Source organism: Lampetra fluviatilis, chromosome 66 (assembly GCF_964198595.1).
Source record: "Lampetra fluviatilis chromosome 66, kcLamFluv1.1, whole genome shotgun sequence".
In the NCBI taxonomy this organism is placed as follows: domain Eukaryota; kingdom Metazoa; phylum Chordata; class Hyperoartia; order Petromyzontiformes; family Petromyzontidae; genus Lampetra; species Lampetra fluviatilis.
The window spans coordinates 4,338,103-4,355,548 of NC_136340.1; the positions used below are offsets into that span (position 1 = coordinate 4,338,103).

At 61.2% G+C, this 17,446-nt stretch overlaps 1 protein-coding gene across 1 annotated transcript in view; it reads left to right on the forward strand.

Moving 5' to 3' along the window:
- Window positions 1-17,446, forward strand: part of LOC144952252 (lysine-specific demethylase 6A-like) — a 56,984-nt gene that overhangs the window by 31,462 nt on the left and 8,076 nt on the right. Inside the window, 11 exon segments of the mRNA XM_078882683.1 lie at window positions 3,515-4,039; window positions 5,537-6,300; window positions 7,815-7,941; window positions 8,677-8,782; window positions 9,158-9,363; window positions 9,924-9,994; window positions 10,674-10,751; window positions 11,335-11,483; window positions 12,341-12,455; window positions 15,499-15,686; window positions 17,201-17,342. Coding sequence (XP_078738809.1) covers window positions 3,515-4,039; window positions 5,537-6,300; window positions 7,815-7,941; window positions 8,677-8,782; window positions 9,158-9,363; window positions 9,924-9,994; window positions 10,674-10,751; window positions 11,335-11,483; window positions 12,341-12,455; window positions 15,499-15,686; window positions 17,201-17,342 — 2,471 coding nt within the window.

Here is a 17,446-nt window from a genome sequence, read left to right on the forward strand (position 1 = left end):
CTCCTCCCTCTCCCTCCCTCCCTCCCCTCCCTCTCCTCCCCTCCCTCCCTCCCTCCCCTCCCTCTCTTCCCACCCTCCTCCCTCTCTTCCCACCCTCCCTCCCTCTCTTCCCACCCTCCCTCCCTCCCACCCTCCCCTCCCACCCTCCCCTCCCTCCCTCTCTTCCCTCTCTTCCCACCCTCCCCTCCCACCCCTCCCACCCCTCCCTTCCCACCCTCCCACCCCTCCCTTCCCACCCTCCCACCCCTCCCTTCCCACCCTCCCCTCCCTCCCTCTCCTCCCACCCTCCCCTCCCTCTCCTCCCACCCTCCCCTCCCAGAGTTAAACCCACTACAACATTTACAATTCGTTACTAGTACAGCACTAACCCGTTGCTGTGTGTTGGAGAGTTAAACCCACTACTACATTTACAATTCGTTACTAGGACAGCACTAACCCGTTGCTGTGTGTTGGAGAGTTAAACCCACTACTACATTTACAATTCGTTACTAGGACAGCACTAACCCGTTGCTGTGTGTTGCAGAGTTAAACCCACTACTACATTTACAATTCGTTACTAGTACAGCACTAACCGGTTGCTGTGTGTTGGATGCAGCTGGTTTGTAATGACTGATTCTGGGCCATTCGTGAAGAGCTTTATCGCTCCTCAGCTTTCTCCTGCAGTCTACACACAGATTCTCACTCCGCCCCCGCTTGTGTGTCACTCTGTGCGTGCGGCAGCCCAACGCGGCGGAGGGCTGGGCGTCCCAGCATGCACCTCACCTCGCCCCCTCCCAGAATCCCTTGCAGCAGGAGCAGCTTGCGGTGGGGACGCTCACCACGCAGAAGCTGCAGGTGCCCGTGAGACGTGGGGTGGTGGTGTCTGTGTTTGTGTCTGTGTCGGTGTCTGTGTTGTGTCTGTGTTGTGTTTGGTCTTGTGGTGGTGTCTGTGTCGTGTCTGTATAGTGTCTGTGTCGTGTCTGTGTGGTGTCGTGGTGTGTCTGTGGTGTGTCTGTGTTGTGTCTGTGTTTGTGTCTGTGTGGTCTCGTGTCTGTGTCGTGTCTGTGTTGTGGTCGTGTCTGTGTGGTCTTGTGCTTGTGTCTGTGTTGTGTCTGTGTTGTGTCTGTGTCTGTGTCGCTTCTGTGTGGTCTTGTGTCTGTGTGGTCTCGTGTCGTGTCTGTGTTTTGTTTGTGGTCGTGTCTGTGTCGTGTCTGTGTTGTGTTTGTGGTCGTGTCTGTGTTGTGTTTAGTCTTGTGGTCGTGTGTGTGGTGTGGTCGTGTCTATGTGGTCTTGTGGTCGTGTCTGTGTTGTGTTTGTGTCGTGTCTGTGTTGTGTCTGTATGTGTGGTCTTGTGTCGTGTCTGTGGTGTGTTTGTGGTCGTGTCTGTGTCGTGTCTGTGTTGTGGTCGTGTCTGTGTGGTCTTGTATCTGTGTTGTGTCTGTGTCGCGTCTGTGTTGTGTGTGTTGTGTCTGTGTCGCGTGTGTGTTGTGTGTGTTGTGTCTGTGTCGCGTCTGTGTTGTGTGTGTTGTGTCTGTGTCGCGTCTGTGTGGTCTTGTGTCGTGTCTGTGTGGTCTTGTGTCTGTGTTGTGTCGTGTTGTGGTCGTGTCTGTGTTGTGGTTGTGGTGTTGTGGATATGTATATCGGCTTGTGGTTGTGCTGTGGTTCTGTTGATAGGGCGCTCTGTGGTTGTTGCTGATAGCGGTTGTTGCGGTTGCCCCATGGTTGTTGCTGATGGAGGTGGTTGTTGCTGCTGGCGGTTGTTGCTGATGGAGGTGGTTGTTGCTGCTGGCGGTTGTTGTTGGTGATGGTGGTTGTTGCTGATGGCGGTGGTTGTTGCTGATGGCGGTTGTTGTTGCTGGTGGCGGTTGTTGTTGATGCTGGCAGTTGTTGCCGATGGCGGTTGTTGTTGCTGCTGGTGGTTGTTGCTGATGCCGGTTGTTGTTGTTGATGGCGATTGTTGTTGTTAATGACGGTTGTTGACTTCCCAGCTGCTGGAGCAGCTCCGAGGCAACCGCTTGACGCTGACGCTGCCGCAGCTGCAGCTGCTGGAGCAGCTGGAGCACCAGGCCAGGGTGGCAGCCCAGCAGCAGCAGCAGCAGCAGCAGGTGCCGGCCTCAACCACGTAGACACCCCCAGCCCACCACCCGCCTCCCTTCCCGGCCACACCGCGCACACGGCCAGAGGGCGCCGTCGCGACACCACGGCCACAGCGGCCGTGACGCAACGCTGGGGCACGGCCACAACAACTCTGGGGCACAGCCACAACAACTCTGGGGCACGGCCACAACAACTCTGGGGCACGGCCACAACAATTCTGGGGCACGGCCACAACAACTCTGGGGCACGGCCACAACAACTCTGGGGCACGGCCACAACAACTCTGGGGCACGGCCACAACAACTCTGGGGCACGGCCACAACAACTCTGGGGCACGGCCACAACAACTCTGGGGCACGGCCACAACAACTCTGGGGCACGGCCACAACAACTCTGGGGCACGGCCACAACAACTCTGGGGCACGGCCACAACAACTCTGGGGCACGGCCACAACAACTCTGGGGCACGGCCACAACAACTCTGGGGCAGGGCCACAACAACTCTGGGGTGCCGAACACTCCAAGTTTCGATTTAAAGCTTTCGTGACTGCAGGGATTCATCTTCTTGGTTCTTCCATCAACTTTACCGAAAGAACCAAGAAGATGACTCCAAGTTTCGACGCGCCCCCCCCCCCCCCATGTGTGTGTCGGACTAACAAGGGGTTACGACACACACACACAGCTATCTACATGTGTGTGTGTTACGACACACACACACACATCTATCTATCTACATGTGTGTGTGTTACGACACACACACACACATCTATCTATCTACATGTGTGTGTGTTACGACACACACACATCTATCTATCTACATGTGTGTGTGTTACGACACACACACACACATCTATCTATCTACATGTGTGTGTGTTACGATACACACACACACACATCTATCTACGTGTGTGTGTTACGATACACACACACACACAGCTATCTACATGTGTGTGTGTTACGACACACACACACACACATCTATCTATCTACATGTGTGTGTGTTACGACACACACACACATCTATCTATCTACATGTGTGTGTGTTACGACACACACACACATCTATCTATCTACATGTGTGTGTGTTACGACACACACACACACATCTATCTATCTACATGTGTGTGTGTTACGACACACACACACACATCTATCTACATGTGTGTGTGTTACAACACACACACACAGCTATCTACATGTGTGTGTGTTACGACACACATCTATCTACATGTGTGTGTGTTACGACACACACACACAGCTATCTACATGTGTGTGTGTTACGACACACACACACAGCTATCTACATGTGTGTGTGTTACGACACACATCTATCTACATGTGTGTGTGTTACGACACATACACACACACAGCTATCCACGTGTGTGTGTGTGTAATAAACACCGGACCACACCTGTCCCCCGCCCCCCCCCCGGCACAGACGAGGCAGTCGGTGGTGATGCCCCCTCTGGGCCCTGCCACGGGCCCCCAGGGCCTCGCCAACGGGCCGGGCCTCCCGCCGGGACCCCCCCCTACCCCCCGGGCGACGGCGTTGTCGTCGGACGGCGCCTCCTCCCCCCCCGGCGGCGCCGTCTCTCCGACGCGGCCGCCCCCCCCACCACCACAGCAGCAGCAGCAGCCCGGCGCCCCCGGGGCGACGGCCCCGCGCTCCGATCGCCAGCGGGCGCCGCCGCTCTCCAACGGCCCCTACGCCGGCGCCGCCAGCAGGGCGGGCCCGCACGGCGGCGACAGCAATAATGTGGCGCCGCACCACAGCAGCCAGCACAAGCAGCAGCAGCAGCAGCCGCACGGCGGTGGAGGAGGAGGAGGGGGAGGAGGGGGAGTTCCGGCGTCGCCAGGGAGCGCGGGAGCCAGCAGCCTTCATGTGCCTTACCGCTCACATCACCTACTACTACCTCAGCCCGGCACGGGCGAGCACTGGCAAAACTCAGTCAACTCCTCTCAGGTACGCTGCTGTGGGGGTGGTGGGGGGGTGGTAGGCTGTGCACACATGCTCGCATTCGCGCACACGTGATCAAAGACAAAGGTCCCCCGTGTAGGCTGTAACAGGCTGGAGGGGCAAGTGCTGTTAGTAGCGAGCAGCACCTGTGAAGGCTACCGTCACTGTGGCACACGAGGGGGTGGGTGGCCAGCACCACGCCCGGCCGCCTTTGTCTCCCCAGTGCTAGCAATGTTCACTACACACCGCACCAGGTACTCATTTGAGGCTGAGTCGACCTAGGGGAGGCCCAGGACCGGTTCAGATAATCGTCACTAAAGGTTGTTGGTGGTCGTGAGCGGGAATTCAACTCGGGTCGCCGGATTCGCAGCTCAGCGTAGCGCTAACTGCTGCACCACCGCTCCCCACACAGACAAACAGACGCACACACACAATGACATATACAACAACAACAACCGCCATTCGCCACTAAGTGGCGGTGACGTCACCACGACGCTTGTGCCAGGCCATGTGCACCTTGAGGCCACGTGAAGTGTCGAACGCCCGCCGGCAGGAGGTCACTGGGCAGACCCAGTTGCCACGGGTCGACTGACCGAGATGACCGAGTTGACTGGCTGATGCACCACCTGTGCCCCCTACTGTACCAACTTGCTGTGCTTTAGCCACCCGGCGCTCCGCTCGTTGTTGTGAGCGTCGCTCCTCCGCCCTCCGTTGTTGTTGGAGGGCGACTGCCTCCAACTGCCCAGTAGCGTCCTTCACGAGCCTCCTCCACTGAGGCCGATCTTGACACCGCTGGTACCAGTCATCGGCAAGTCCACTCAGCTCCACGTCCTCCTGTACCACATCACTCCATCTCTTCTCTAGCCCGTGCCGCGCCCGTTTAGCCCCCTCGATCCGGCCGAACAAAAGCTGTTTAGGCATGCGGTGGCTGGGCATGCGGGCTACATGGCCCAGCCAACGCAGCCTTGCCTGCCGGAGGAGCTCACTGATGGGACTTTGCCCAGATCTTTCAAGGACTTGTGAGCTCCTCACACAATCCAGCCTGGTTAAACCCAGGATGGATCGTAGGCAGGCCAGCATAAATGTTTCCAACCGGCGAAGATGCTCCACTAGGGGGGTCCACGTTTCGCAAGCGTAGAGAAGGGAGGGAATGACCGTGGCCGAGAAGACCTGAAGCTTCGTGCGGAGCGACAGACCAGGTAGCTTCCACACAGCGTTACGCAACCGATGAAAAGATATTGCCGCTCGACTGATTCGGAGTGAGACCTCTGCTGATAAACTGGAGCCGGTCATAAGCACACTGCCCAGGTATGGGAAACTCTCCACTCTCTCCACAACTGCCCCATCACCAATTGGGAGTTGAGACTGACACATACACACACAATGACACACACACACACATCGACCCACACACAGACACACACACACGCGTGCGCTACACGTCGGCTGCTGTGTCTGTCCCACCTTGACGCTCGCTCTCCCACCTTGCGCCGCTCTCGGCAGGTGCAGAACCGAGGGCCTCCGTTGCCGTCGAGCGGTCCGGACGTCGAATCGAGCAACAGGAAGTCCCCAGCCTCCTCCTCCTCCTCCTGCTGCTTGTCGTCGTCCGCAAACAGCGCCAGCAGCAACGGCGGCAGCGGCCTGACGATGCACGCCGGCGCCGGCGGCGGCGTGAACGGTGACAGCAGGAGCCCCACGCAGCAGCAGCAGCAGCAGTCGCAGCAGCAGTCGCAGCAGCCGTTGATCAGTTTGCACGCAGCCAGACCCACTCCTCCTCCTCCTCCTACCTCATGCCTCGGACCGCCAGCCAGGCCCAGCGCAAGCCCGGGCCTGCACAATCACGTCCACCCAACGTCGGCAACGTCGTCGTCAACGTCGTCAACGTCAACGTCGTCAACGACGTCAACGACGTTAACGACGGCGCCGCAGCCCGGCCGGCACCCGCCGGTCGTCGTCACGAACGACGGCACTGCCGCTGGTTGCCCGGCAACGGCGGCGGCGCCGTCGACGGGGGTTGCGGCGTCGTCGCCGCCATCGTCGTCGTCGTTGTCGCCGCCATCGTCGCTGTCGTCCACCTCGTCGTCGTCGCTGTTGAAGCCGCTCGCCGGACACAACGGGGAGGCGGCGGCGGCGATGGCGGCCTCCTGCGGCGGTGGTGGCGGTGGTGGTGCGGAGGCGGAGGGAGGGAGGCACCGCGCACCGTCGCCCTCGCCGCTGGAGGCGCTCTCCATCCACTCGAGCGCCGCCGACGTCCTCAAGGCCTGCAAGTGCGTCCACCCACCACTCACTCACCCACTCGCCCACCCACCCACCACTCACTCGCCCACCCACTCGCCCACCCACTCGCCCACCCACTCACTCGCCCACCCACCCACCACTCACTCGCCCACCCACCACTCACTCGCCCACCCACTCGCCCACCCACTCGCCCACCCCCTCACCCACCCACCCACCACCCACCCACCACTCACTCGCCCACCCACTCGCCCACCCACCCACCACTCACTCGCCCACCCACTCGCCCACCCACCCACCACTCGCCCACCCACCCACCACTCACTCGCCCACCCACTCGCCCACCCCCTCACCCACCCACCCCCTCACCCGCCCACCCACCCACCACTCACTCGCCCACCCACTCACCCACCACTCACCACCCATCCACCCGCCCACCTACCACCCACCCACCCGCCCGCCCACTCGCCCGCCCACCACCCACCCGCCCACCACCCGCCCACCACCCGCCCCGCCCACCACCCACCCGCCCGCCCACCACCCACCCGCCCGCCCACCACCCACCCCGCCCGCCCACCACCCACCCGCCCGCCCACCACCCACCCGCCCGCCCACCACCCACCCGCCCGCCCACCACCCACCCGCCCGCCCACCACCCACCCGCCCGCCCACCACCCACCCGCCCGCCCACCACCCACCCACCCGCCCGCCCACCACCCACCCACCCGCCCACCCACTCACCCACTCACCCACCCACTCACCACTCACCCAGTCACTCACTTACCCACCCACTCACCCAACCACCCACTCACTCACTCACCCACTCACTCACCCACCCACCCGTGCACGTGCGTGCGGTAGTGCAGCGGTTAGCGCTACGCTGCGCTACGAACCTAGCGACCCGGGTTCGATTCCCGCTCACGACCAACATCGCCAGTAACGATTATCTGAACCGGTCCTGGGCCTTCCCTAGGTCGACTCGGCCTCAAATGAGTACCTGGTGTAGTGGTGTGGTGAACATCGCCACTGGGGAGACAAAGGCGGGTGGCGGGTGGCGGTGCTGGCCACCCACCCCCTCGTGTGCCACAGTGCCGGTAGCCTTCACAGGCGCTGCAACTCGCTACGAACCACACTCGCCCCGACAGCCTGTTAAGACTGTCTTTGTGTGTCTGTGTGTGCGCGTATGTGCGTGTGTCTGTGTGTGTGTCTGTGTGTGTGTCTGTGTGTGTGTCTGTATGTGTCTGTGTGTGTCTGTGCGTGTGTCTGTGCGTGTGTCTGTGTCTGTGTGTGTGTCTGTGTGTGTCTGTGTGTGTGTCTGTGTGTGTGTCTGTGCGTGTGTCTGTGCGTGTGTCTGTGTGTGTGTCTGTGTCTGTGTGTGTGTATGTGTGTGTGTCTGTGTGTGTGTGTATGTGTCTGTGTGTGTGTGTGTATGTGTCTGTGTGTGTGTGTGTGTATGTGTGTGTCTGTGTGTGTGTGTGTATGTGTGTGTGTGTATGTGTCTGTGTGTGTGTGTGTGTCTGTGTCTGTGTGTGTGTGTGTGTCGCAGGCGACTGTCGCGCAACGGGCAGTGGAGCGGCTCCTTGACGGAGTGGTGCCGTCCCCCTCGGCCCCCCCCGCCTCCCGAGCCCCCCCTGCAGCCCGACAAACTCCAGCCTCTCATCCCCAGCATCTACGTGAGGACGACTACCCACTCGCTCGCCCAGCCACTCGCTCGCTCGCCCAGCCACCCGTTCACTCGCCCACCCACTCACCCAGCTACTAGTTCACTCGCCCAGCCACACTCGTTCACTCGCCCACCCACTTGCTCGCCCAGCCACTCGTTCACTCACCCACTCACTCGCTCGCCCAGCCACTCGTTCACTCACCCACCCACTCGCCCAACCGTTCGCACGGCCACTCACCCAGCCACTCACCCACTCCACCAGCAGCTGCCTCGCTTACCCAGCTACTCGCCCACCGACTCAACCACCTGCTCACTCGCCCACCCATTCAACCAGCTACTCACTCACAGGCACACTCATTCAACCAGCTACTCACTCACCCACCCACTCACTCGCCCATCCCCTCAACCAGCCACTCACCCGCTCACTCACCCACCCACCTAATCACCCGCTCACTCGCCCATCCACTCAACCGCTCACCCACTCGCCCATCCACTCAACCGCTCACCCACTCACTCGCCCACCCGCTCACTCGCCCACCCACTCAACCAGCCACTCACCCGCTCACCCACTCACTCGCCCACCCGCTCACTCGCCCACCCACTCACTCGCCCACCCGCTCACTCGCCCACCCACTCAACCAGCCACCCACCCAATCCAGCTAACTCGCTCCCTGACGGCACTTGCCCCGGCGGTCTGCTGAGCCTACGCGGGGGGTGTGGGTGGCTTTGTCTTTGTGTGGCGCAGCTGGAGAGCAAACGCGACGCCTTCTCTCCCGCCCTGCACCAGTTCTGCACCAACCCCAACACCCCCATCACCGTCATCCGCGGGCTGGCGGGCGCTCTCAAGCTGGGTACTAACGCACGCACACACACAGCGACGCTCACTCGCTCACTCACTCCTCGTGGAGTGAAACACTCGCTCACTCGCTCCTGGTGGAGTGAAACACTCGCTCACTCGCTCCTGGTGGAGTGAAACACTCGCTCGCTCCTGGTGGAGTGAAACACTCGCTCCTGGTGGAGTGAAACACTCGCTCATTTGGACTCGTATGAAGAGACTCGTTCGCACACGGTGGAGTTACACACTCGTACACACACTCACACCGCTAGAGACTCGCTCACTCTCACACGGTGGCGTTACACACTTACGTGCGTACATGATTGATTACATACGTGCGTGTGTGATTGCTTGCGTGCGTGTGTGTGTGCGTGTGTGTGCGTGCGCACAGACCTGGGTCTCTTCTCCACCAAGTCACTGGTGGAAGCCAACTGCGAGCACACGGTGGAGGTTCGCACGCAGCTGCTGCAGCCGTCGGGCGAGAACTGGGACCCCGCGGGCACACGCAAGATCTGGCGCTGCGAGAGCAGCCGCTCCTACACCACCATCGCCAAATACGCGCAGTACCAGGCCGCATCCTTCCAGGAGTCGCTGCGCGTGAGTGGACGCGCGGCGGCGGCGGTGACGACGACGGTGATGACGATGGTGATGACGATGATGACGACGATGGTGATGATGGTGACAGTGATGATGACGACGATGATGGTGACTGTGATGATGATGGTGATGACGACGATGATGGTGGTGATGACGACGATGGTGATGATGGTGATGACGACGATGGTGGCGATGATGATGATGACGATGGCGATGGTGATGATGACGATGGCGACGTTGATGATGATGATGACAGTGATGGTGATGACGACGATGGTGGTGATGACGACAATGGTGATGATGACGATGGTGTTGATGATGACGATGACAGTGATGATGATTGTGATGATGATCATGACAAGGATGATGGTGACAATGATGACGACGTTGACGACGATGTTGATGATGACGATGACGACGATAACGATGGTGACGACGACGATGATGTCATGTCGGCCACCCATCCCCTCGTGTGCCAGTGGCGTGCTCACCAACAGCAGCTTGCCCCGACAGCAGCCTGTGAAAGCTTCACCACTTTGTTGTGTCTGTGCCTCCGTCAGGAGGAGAATGAGAAGAGGAATTCTCAGCACAGGGAGCAGCACTCGGACAGTGACTCCAACTCGTCAGAAAGGTTCACAGCCTGCGCACACACACACACACGTGCACACACACACACGTGCGCGCACGCACGCACGTGCACACGCACACACACACACACACGTGCACACACACACACGTGCACACACACGTGCGCGCACGCACGCACGTGCACACGCACACACGTGCACGCACACACACGCACGTGCACGCACACACACGCACGTGCACACACGGGATGGAACCCACGATCTCCTGCATACCAGGCGAGGTAGTTAACATCTCATAGCCACCGTGATGATGATGAGAGAGACGCAGACTCCAAATATACAGCAGCAGCAGGCGTCGTCAGGGTCGGGATAGAACCCACGACATCCAGCGTACCAGGCGAGGTAGTTAACATCTCATAGCCACCGTGATGATGATGAGAGAGACGCAGACTCCAAATATACAGCAGCAGGCGTTTTCAGGGTCGGGATGGAACCCACGACCTGCACACCAAGCGAGGTAGTCAACATCTCCTAGCCACCGTGATGATGATGATGAGAGAGAGACGCAGACTCCAAATACACAGCAGCAGCAGGCGTCGTCAGGGTTGGGATGGAACCCACGACCTCCTGCGTACCAGGCGAGGTAGTCAACATCTCGTCACCACTGCACCTCTCTCCCCACACCTTCTCCCCCGCACTGCCCCCCCCTACCCTTCCTCACAGCAGCGCGCGGAGAAAACAGAGAGGCCCCTTCAAGACCATCAAGTTTGGGACCAACATCGACCTGTCAGACGAGAAGAAGTGAGTGGTGGAGAAAGGGAGCGCGGGCGTGAGTGGGTGGGTGAGCTGTGTGGGTGAGTGGGTGAGCTGTGTGGGTGAGTGAGTGAGTGAGTGGGTGAGCTGTGTGGGTGAGTGGGTGGGCTGTGTGTGGGTGAGTGGGTGAGCTGGGTGAGTGAGTGGGTGAGCTGTGTGGGTGAGTGGGTGAGCTGTGTGGGTGAGTGAGTGAGCTGTGTGGGTGAGTGGGTGAGCTGTGTGGGTGAGTGAGTGAGCTGGGTGAGCTTCCCAACATCGGAAGAGAACGTTCCAGACGGCCGCATCTGAAAGCGCCGCACGATGCGAGGGATGATCACCGGAGTGTCCCGTGACGATGGTTTCTAGCTCCCTACTGACGAGGTGGACAACATTTTCTTTGGATCTTTCGGTCAAGTCACGTCGATAGATCGTGGCTTTCCTGATGACGACCGCTGGTGGTTGCGATCGAAACGTCGTAGTTTTTTGTTATTTTCTTTGACCGAAAGACCCAAAGAATGTGAATTCCTGCGGTCGCGAAAGCTTCAAGTCAAGAGGTGGACAACGTTAAAGTACCTCGCCCCTCACCCCCCAGGTGGAAGACGCAGCTGCAGGAGTTGACCAAGCTGCCGGCGTTCCTGCGCGTGGTGTCAGCGGGCAACATGCTGAGTCACGTGGGCCACACCATCCTGGGCATGAACACCGTGCAGCTCTACATGAAGGTGCCCGGCAGCCGCACGCCAGGTACGCACACGCACTCACACACACAAGCACGCACTCACACGCACGCACACACACAAGCACGCACTCACTCACACGCACACACACAAGCACGCACTCACACGCACGCGTACTCACACACGCGCACACACACACGTACTCGCACACACACGCACACACACGCGTACTCACACACACGCGCACGCACACACACGCGTACTCACACACACGCGCACGCACACACATGCGTACTCACGCACACGCGCACTCACGCACACACACGCACACACCAACAGCCTCCATTCGCTACTAAGTGGCGGTGACGTCACCACGGCGCTTGTGCCAGGCTATGTGCACGTTGAGGCCGCGTGAAGTGTGGAACGCCCGCCGACAGGTCACGGGGCAGACCCAGCAGGTGCCACGGGTCGACCGACTGAGACCACTGGCCACCCGGCGCTCCGCTCGTTGTTGCGAGCGTCGCTCCTCCGCCCTCCGTTGTTGCTGGAGGGTGACTGCCTCCAACTGCCCAGTAGCGTCCTTCACGAGCCTCCTCCACTGAGGCCGATCTTGACACCGCTGGTACCAATCATCGGCCCGTGCCGCGCCTGTTTAGCCCCTCAATCCGGCCGAACAAAAGCTGTTTAAGCATGCGGTGGCTGGGCATGCGAGATACATAAACACACACACACAGAGACAAAGATCTCCGGGTTCACAGCGCAGCGCTAACCGCACACACACACACACACGTAAGCACGTACACAAACGCACACCAGGCGAGGAGCACATACGTACACACACACGTACACACACACGTACACACACACACGCGTCTCTCCGTCTCCTCCCCCCCCCCCCCGTCTCTCTCCCACGTTCGTCGGCAGGCCACCAGGAGAACAACAACTTCTGCTCCGTGAACATCAACATCGGGCCTGGCGACTGTGAGTGGTTCGCTGTTCCAGAGCCGTACTGGGGACTCATCAACGACTTCTGTGAGAAGTGAGCGCCGCTCGCCCCGCTCACACTCGCTCGCTCACACTCACACTCGCTCACCCCACTCACTCACCCCACTCACTCACGGTCGCTCGCCCCGCCCTACTCACTCACGCTCGCTCGCCCCACTCACTCACTCACGCTCGCTCGCCCCGCCCTACTCACTCACTCACGCTCGCTCGCCCCGCCCTACTCACTCACTCACGCTCGCTCGCCCCGCCCTACTCACTCACTCACGCTCGCTCGCCCCGCCCTACTCACTCACTCACGCTCGCTCGCCCCGCCCTACTCACTCACTCACGCTCGCTCGCCCCGCCCTACTCACTCACTCACGCTCGCTCGCCCCGCCCTACTCACTCACTCACGCTCGCTCGCCCCGCCCTACTCACTCACTCACGCTCGCTCGCCCCGCCCTACTCACTCACTCACGCTCGCTCGCCCCGCCCTACTCACTCACTCACGCTCGCTCGCCCCGCCCTACTCACTCACTCACGCTCGCTCGCCCCGCCCTACTCACTCACTCACGCTCGCTCGCCCCGCCCTACTCACTCACTCACGCTCGCTCGCCCCGCCCTACTCACTCACTCACGCTCGCTCGCCCCGCCCTACTCACTCACTCACGCTCGCTCGCCCCGCCCTACTCACTCACTCACGCTCGCTCGCCCCGCCCTACTCACTCACTCACGCTCGCTCGCCCCGCCCTACTCACTCACTCACGCTCGCTCGCCCCGCCCTACTCACTCACTCACGCTCGCTCGCCCCGCCCTACTCACTCACTCACGCTCGCTCGCCCCGCCCTACTCACTCACTCACGCTCGCTCGCCCCGCCCTACTCACTCACTCACGCTCGCTCGCCCCGCCCTACTCACTCACTCACGCTCGCTCGCCCCGCCCTACTCACTCACTCACGCTCGCTCGCCCCGCCCTACTCACTCACTCACGCTCGCTCGCCCCGCCCTACTCACTCACTCACGCTCGCTCGCCCCGCCCTACTCACTCACTCACTCACGCTCGCTCGCCCTACTCACTCACTCACTCACGCTCGCTCGCCCCGCCCTACTCACTCACTCACTCACGCTCGCTCGCCCCGCCCTACTCACTCACTCACTCACGCTCGCTCGCCCCGCCCTACTCACTCACTCACTCACTCACGCTCGCTCGCCCCGCCCTACTCACTCACTCACTCACGCTCGCTCGCCCCGCCCTACTCACTCACTCACTCACGCTCGCTCGCCCCGCCCTACTCACTCACTCACTCACTCACGCTCGCTCGCCCCGCCCTACTCACTCACTCACTCACTCACGCTCGCTCGCCCCGCCCTACTCACTCACTCACTCACGCTCGCTCGCCCCGCCCTACTCACTCACTCACTCACGCTCGCCCCGCCCTACTCACTCACTCACGCTCGCTCGCCCCGCCCTACTCACTCACTCACTCACGCTCGCTCGCCCCGCCCTACTCACTCACTCACTCACGCTCGCTCGCCCCGCCCTACTCACTCACTCACTCACGCTCGCTCGCCCCGCCCTACTCACTCACTCACTCACGCTCGCTCGCCCCGCCCTACTCACTCACTCACTCACGCTCGCTCGCCCCGCCCTACTCACTCACTCACTCACGCTCGCTCGCCCCGCCCTACTCACTCACTCACTCACGCTCGCTCGCCCCGCCCTACTCACTCACTCACTCACGCTCGCTCGCCCCGCCCTACTCACTCACTCACTCACGCTCGCTCGCCCCGCCCTACTCACTCACTCACTCACGCTCGCTCGCCCCGCCCTACTCACTCACTCACTCACGCTCGCTCGCCCCGCCCTACTCACTCACTCACTCACGCTCGCTCGCCCCGCCCTACTCACTCACTCACTCACGCTCGCTCGCCCCGCCCTACTCACTCACTCACTCACGCTCGCTCGCCCCGCCCTACTCACTCACTCACTCACGCTCGCTCGCCCCGCCCTACTCACTCACTCACTCACGCTCGCTCGCCCCGCCCTACTCACTCACTCACGCTCGCTCGCCCCGCCCTACTCACTCACTCACTCACTCACGCTCGCCCCGCCCTACTCACTCACTCACTCACGCTCGCTCGCCCCGCCCTACTCACTCACTCACTCACGCTCGCTCGCCCCGCCCTACTCACTCACTCACTCACGCTCGCTCGCCCCGCCCTACTCACTCACTCACTCACGCTCGCTCGCCCCGCCCTACTCACTCACTCACTCACGCTCGCTCGCCCCGCCCTACTCACTCACTCACTCACGCTCGCTCGCCCCGCCCTACTCACTCACTCACTCACGCTCGCTCGCCCCGCCCTACTCACTCACTCACTCACTCACTCACGCTCGCTCGCCCCGCCCTACTCACTCACTCACTCACGCTCGCTCGCCCTACTCACTCACTCACTCACGCTCGCTCGCCCCGCCCTACTCACTCACTCACTCACGCTCGCTCGCCCCGCCCTACTCACTCACTCACTCACGCTCGCTCGCCCCGCCCTACTCACTCACTCACGCTCGCTCGCCCCGCCCTACTCACTCACTCACGCTCGCTCGCCCCGCCCTACTCACTCACTCACGCTCGCTCGCCCCGCCCTACTCACTCACTCACGCTCGCTCGCCCCGCCCTACTCACTCACGCTCGCTCGCCCCGCCCTACTCACTCACTCACGCTCGCTCGCCCCGCCCTACTCACTCACGCTCGCCACACTCATTCTCTCTCGCTCTCACTCGCTTTCTCTCTCGCTCCGTGAGCCGTGCCGGCTGCTCGCTAACGGCACTTGCCCCCACTGGATCTGGTTAAAGGCTACTCCGATGGGCTGGGAATGGAGGGAGGTGTGAACACCTTTGTCTTTGTGTGTGGTGTTGCTTGTTGTGCGTGTGTGGCGTGCGTGGCGTGTGTGTGTGCTGTGCGTGCTGCGGCGTGGTGCGTGCGTGTGTGCTGTGCATGTGTGTGTGTGCTGTGCGTGGCGTGGGTGTGCGTGGTGTGTGTGTGTGTGCGCGCGTGGCGTGTGTGCGTGCGTGCCATGCGTGGCGTGCGTGTGTTCAGGAACAGCGTGAACTTCCTGACGGGCTCGTGGTGGCCGGTGCTGGAGGACCTGTGCGAGTGGCGGGTCCCCGTCTACCGCTTCGTGCAGCGCCCCGGCGACCTCGTGTGGATCAACGCGGGCACCGTGCACTGGGTGCAGGCCGTGGGCTGGTGCAACAACATCGCCTGGAACGTGGGGCCTCTCACTGGTGAGGGGGCGGGCGGGCGCCACTACTCGCCACCACCACCACTAGCACCACCACTAGCAGCACTAGCACCACCACCACTAGCACCACCTCCCATCCAGTGCCACCACCACCACTAGCACCACCACCACCACTAGCACCACCACCACTAGCACCACCACCACCACTAGCACCACCACCACTAGCACCACCACCGCAAGCACCACCTCCCATCCAGTGCCACCACCACTGTGCAGCACGACCACCACCCAGCACCACAGTGACTACGATGCGTGTGTGCGTGTGTGCGTGCGTGTGTCTGTGTGTGTGCACATGGCCTGGCACAAGCGTCGTGGTGACGTCACTGCCACTTGTGGAGAATGGCGGTTGTTGGTGTTGTGTGCGTGGGTTGGGCAGTTGTGGAGAGAGTGGAGAGTTTCCAATACCTGGGCAGTGTGCTTATAACCGGCTCCAGTTTTAACAGCAGAGGTCTCACTCCGAATCAGTCGAGCGGCAATATCTTTTCATCGGTTGCGTAACGCTGTGTGGAAGCTACCTGGTATGTCGCTCCGCACGAAGCTTCAGGTCTTCTCGGCCACAGTCATTCCCTCCCTTCTCTACGCTTGCGAAACGTGGACCCCCCCCTAATGGAACATCTTCGCCGGTTAGAAACATTTAGGCTGGCCTGCCTACGATCCATCCTGGGTTTAACCTGCAGGATGGATTGTGTGGGGAGCTCACATGCCCAGCCACCGCATGCTTAAACAGCTTTTGTTCAGTCGGATCGAATGGGGCTAAACGGGCGCAGCACGGGCTAGAGAAGAGATGGAGTGATGTGGTACAAGAGGACGTGGAGCTGAGTGGACTTGCCGATGATTGGTACCAGCGGTGTCAAGATCGGCCTCTGTGGAGGAGGCTCGTGAAGGACGCTACTGGGCAGTTGGAGGCAGTCACCCTCCAACAACAACGGAGGGCGGAGGAGCGACGCTCACAACAACGAGCGGAGCGCCGGGTGGCTAAAGCGCAGCAAGTTGGCACAGTAGGGGGCACAGGTGGTGCATCAGCCAGTCATCTCGGTCAGTCGACCCGTGGCACCTGCTGGGTCTGCCCCGTGACCTCCTGCCAGCGGGCGTTCGACACTTCACGTGGCCTCAAGGTGCACATGGCCTGGCACAAGCGTCGTGGTGACGTCACCGCCACTTAGTGGCGAATGGCGGTTGTTGTTGTGTGCGTGTGGGGAGCGATGGTGCAGCGGTTAGCGCTACGCTGCACTACGAACCTGGCGACCCGAGTTCGATTCCCGCTCACGGCCAACACCACCAGTGACGATTATCCTCACCGATACTGGGCCTCCCCTAGGTCGACTCGGCCTCAATTGAGTACCTGGCGCGGCGTGTAGTAAACATCGCCCACTGGGGGAGACAAAGGCGGCCGGACGCGGTGCCGCTAACAGCACTTGCCCCGACAGTCTGTTACAGGCTACACTGTGGGTGAATCTCTTTGTCTTTGTGTGCGGTGGGTGTTTGAACCCCTGTCAGCGTGCCAGTACCGCCTGGCGCTGGAGCGCTACGACTGGAACAAGCTGCAGAGCGTCAAGTCCATCGTGCCGGTCGCCCACCTCTCCTGGAACATGGCGCGCAACATCAAGATCACGGACAGCCGCCTCTACGAGGGCATCAGGTGAGCGGAGGGCGCTGCTCAGCCACCCACCTACCCACTCAGCCACTCGGCCACCCACCTACCCACTCAGCAACCCACCTACCCACTCAGCAACCCACCTACCT